Below are 3,640 nucleotides of genomic sequence, written 5' to 3'. Positions count from 1 at the left end.
TTTATATCGACTCTTGATAAAGACCCGCAGTGCTGGTCGAAACGTTGAGGATTTTTTTTTTTTTTTTAAAGAAATAAATATGTTTTTCACATGTTATTTCGGATGCTTTTATTTTGATTTTATCATTGACCGTAAAACCGAACATTTGCTGAATTTAGCTAAAATACTGATTGAAAAATTAAAACGGTCGAAGAAAGGAAAAACAGTTTGGATCTGCTGTATCTACAATTGTTTTGTATATTTGTTATCCCATAATTTAGCTTTTCACTTGAACATTAAAATAAGTCTAAAAAACCAGTTGATTTTAAAAGCTTCAAGGAAACTTTTCACATTATTTTCAGATTTCTCAATAATTGGAATAGTAAAGAAAAAATTTTTTTTCTAGATATATGCTGAATTACAAATAAAAAGAATCTCTTTAAGTTCTGAAAATTATCAAAAAAATTTGAATTGTAACTTTATAATTCTTAAAATCTCTTAAATTTAAACAATTTTATCGTTGTTGTTTTTATCGAGATTTTAAAACTCATATTCTTTGTAGCAAAGCAAATAAATTTGTTTTAGTTGTTAAACATTGTAACCTTTGTATGGTTAGTGTGGAATTTTTTTTTTTATTAAATATTTTATTTTTAAAGTGTGCTGGTGAGGGCAGATCTTCAGATCTGGACTCTCGATTCGAATGTCCAATCTGCATAAACTGGTTAAAGGATCCAGTTTTGACTTCTTGTGGTCACAAATTTTGCTCCGAATGCATCAACACCTGGTTAACGTAAGTTGACAACTATTTTCAATATATTCACGAAAAAAATTCCTATTTTATACTCTCTGTTGGCTCAATTTTAAGTTATAAAATTGGGATAATATTTTTGACAGTTGACAAACATTGATGTTCTAACTTTAGAATTATTATTGTTTTTTTTTTTTTACAAAATATCGAGATTTTTAAATATTTCAGGCTTGTTTAAAAAAGAATCTAGAAGATTTTAAAGAAATTTTCTTATCATATAGGGTTTTACAAAATATTATGAAAAATTCAAGTCCTTTTAAAAGATCCTTAGAACTTTTAAAAGTTGGGAAGGAATTAAGAAATGTTTGATAAATTTTTGAAAATGTTTCTGGTTTCTCAAATATTTTTTATTTATTTGAAATGCCTTAAATTCCTGAAAATATTTTCAACTGACGAAATTTTCTCCAAATTTTAATATATTCAAAATTAAAAAAAAAATACTCTTGAAAACTTTTGAAATTGTTTTAAATTCTACTAAACATTTTTTTTTAATTCACCCGATTTTTGTTCGTTTTTATTTTGAAATATTACCAAATTGAAATATTTTGCTTTAAAATCTTTGAAACTATTTTTTAGAAATCTGAGGAAATCGTTTCTTATGTTTAAAAACTTTTTTCAATTTTTTCTTAGAGTTCATTTTTCAAAATAAAAAGTTATTAAAAATTATCACACGAATATAAGAAAAAAAATTTTTCCTAAATTTTGTCAGATCTTCTAAACCTTCTAATTTCTAAAAATTATCCAAATTTGTAATGCATTTTTTATTCATTCTGCAAAATTAGAAAAATTGTCTTAAAATTTTTCCGATTCTTCTTTGACTATTTTTGGAATCTTCTATCATTTTTTTCAATGATCTCTTCAAATTAATTTTTCGAAATAAAAACTTATTTTGATTTTTCTTAGGAGCCTGAAAAAACGTCTTTGATTTTCTCGAAAATTAAAAAAAATCTTTCTCCTTTTTTAAAAAATCTTAGGAAATAATTCAAAATGTTTTGTGACCTTTTTTCGATTTTTCTTGAAATTTTTGTCTTTAATTTTCAAACTAACAATATGACTTTTCAACAAAAAATTAATTTTCCACGAAACTGATACATTTTTGCCATACAAAAATGAATGGTCAAACTAAAAAAAAAAAATATTTTTTCCCCCAAAAAGGTGAATTTTCAAATAAAAAAGATCAATGGAAAAAATTGGGAACAAACACAAAAAATGGAAAATTCACATTTTCTTTTAAAAAATGAATTTTAAACCAAGAAAATTTTCAACAATATGATTAAACTTATAACCAAAGAAATGAATTTTCAACTTAAAATATAAATCTTGAAAAAAGTGATTTAAAAAAAATTGATTCAACCAAATTTTTTAAACAAATTAGTTGAATACTCGAGCAAGGAAGAATGATTTGAAAGCAGAAACTCGAATTTTCATTTAAAAAATGAAATTCTTCTATAAAAGATGAATTTTTAAATAAAAAAGATAAATTTTCAAAAAAAAAGAAATTGGATTTTCTGTTGAAAAAGTTATCTTTTTCCTTAAACAGATGAAATTTCTCTTAAAGCAGAAAAAATTGTAATGACAGAAAAAAGTTGAGTTTTCATCCAAAAAATAATCCAGTTAAATCTTCAAGATCAAAAATGAAATTTATTAATAAAGAAATAAGGTTCTACGCAAAAAATGTAATTTTCAATCCAAAAAAGGCGAATTTTTTCAACTGAGAAGGATGCATTTTTAACAAAGTAGTTGAATTTTTTACCAAATAGTTTCATTTCTATTTAAAAAATATTAAATTTTTTACTAGAAGAGATGAATTTATAATAAAAATCGAGACATTTTTTTTAGGGGAACTTTCATCCAGAAAATATTTCAGTTCATTTCTTAACAGAAAATATAAATTTTTAACACAAAATAAATTAAAAAAAAAATAGTAGAATTTTTATCCAAAAAGTATGACTTTTGAACAAAATAGTTGAATTTTCAACGAAACGGTTGCATTTTTATCCACAAATATAAAATTTGCAACAAAAAATTATGGCGTTTTAACAAAATTGTTGAATTTTCAACCAAAATGAGTGTCTTTTTGAAAAATTATAAAATTTATAATTAAAAGGATAATCTTGATTTAAAATAAAAATCAAAAAATAAAATTGTTTAATTTTATAAGCTTTAAATTAGAAATGTTACAACAATTTCCAAACTTTTCTAATAAATTTGTTACATTTTCAAAATTTAATCTAAAAGTGTACATTTTAGAACGCTTTTAATTAAAAATGATGACACTGGTAAAACTTGTATTTCAGTATTTTTCCGCAAGAGGCGCTACGAACGATGCCAACTAACTAAATCCGAATCTATTTGATTCAGGTTTTATTTTCAAAAAATAATATTTACTTTTGAAGATTTCAAGATGTGGGGTAAAAGAATATAGAAGATCAAACTTTTTTTTTTTTAATTTTTCAGGAGTTACCAATTTTTTAGGTAAACTGAATTTTGTCAGAGTGCAATGAAAAATAATTCTTGAGATTCATAGGAAATTTTTAAATGATTGTTTTTTGAGGAATTTCAAGAGAAAATTGGAAAAAGATAACCAAAAATTTTGAGTTATTTAAAAATTTCAAACTTATAAAAATTTGTAAGAGATTTTAAAGACAAATTTTGCAATTTTGCGTTATTACATAATCTTAGAAAAAAAGTAAGTTTAAGAGATATTTAAAAGTTTTGAAACGTTCAAAGAGTAATTAAATCTTTAAGGGAATGTGACACATCTAAATACCTATATTACCGACCTCACTTTTTCCGTTCACTGAATGTTTTTTTGAACCTAAGAACTTTTTTTGTAAATAAAATATCGAGCTG

General features: G+C 23.2%; 1 protein-coding gene across 1 annotated transcript in view; it reads left to right on the top strand.

The window, feature by feature from the left end:
* Nucleotides 1–3,640, top strand: part of LOC117172891 (TNF receptor-associated factor 6-like) — a 32,659-nt gene that overhangs the window by 7,602 nt on the left and 21,417 nt on the right. The window contains exon 3 of the mRNA XM_033361178.1: nt 636–769. Coding sequence (XP_033217069.1) covers nt 636–769 — 134 coding nt within the window. The remainder of the gene's footprint in view (nt 1–635; nt 770–3,640) is intronic.

The sequence above is a fragment of the Belonocnema kinseyi genome, chromosome 5 (assembly GCF_010883055.1).
Source record: "Belonocnema kinseyi isolate 2016_QV_RU_SX_M_011 chromosome 5, B_treatae_v1, whole genome shotgun sequence".
NCBI lineage: Eukaryota > Metazoa > Arthropoda > Insecta > Hymenoptera > Cynipidae > Belonocnema > Belonocnema kinseyi.
This window is presented reverse-complemented; position numbering and strand designations above follow the sequence as displayed.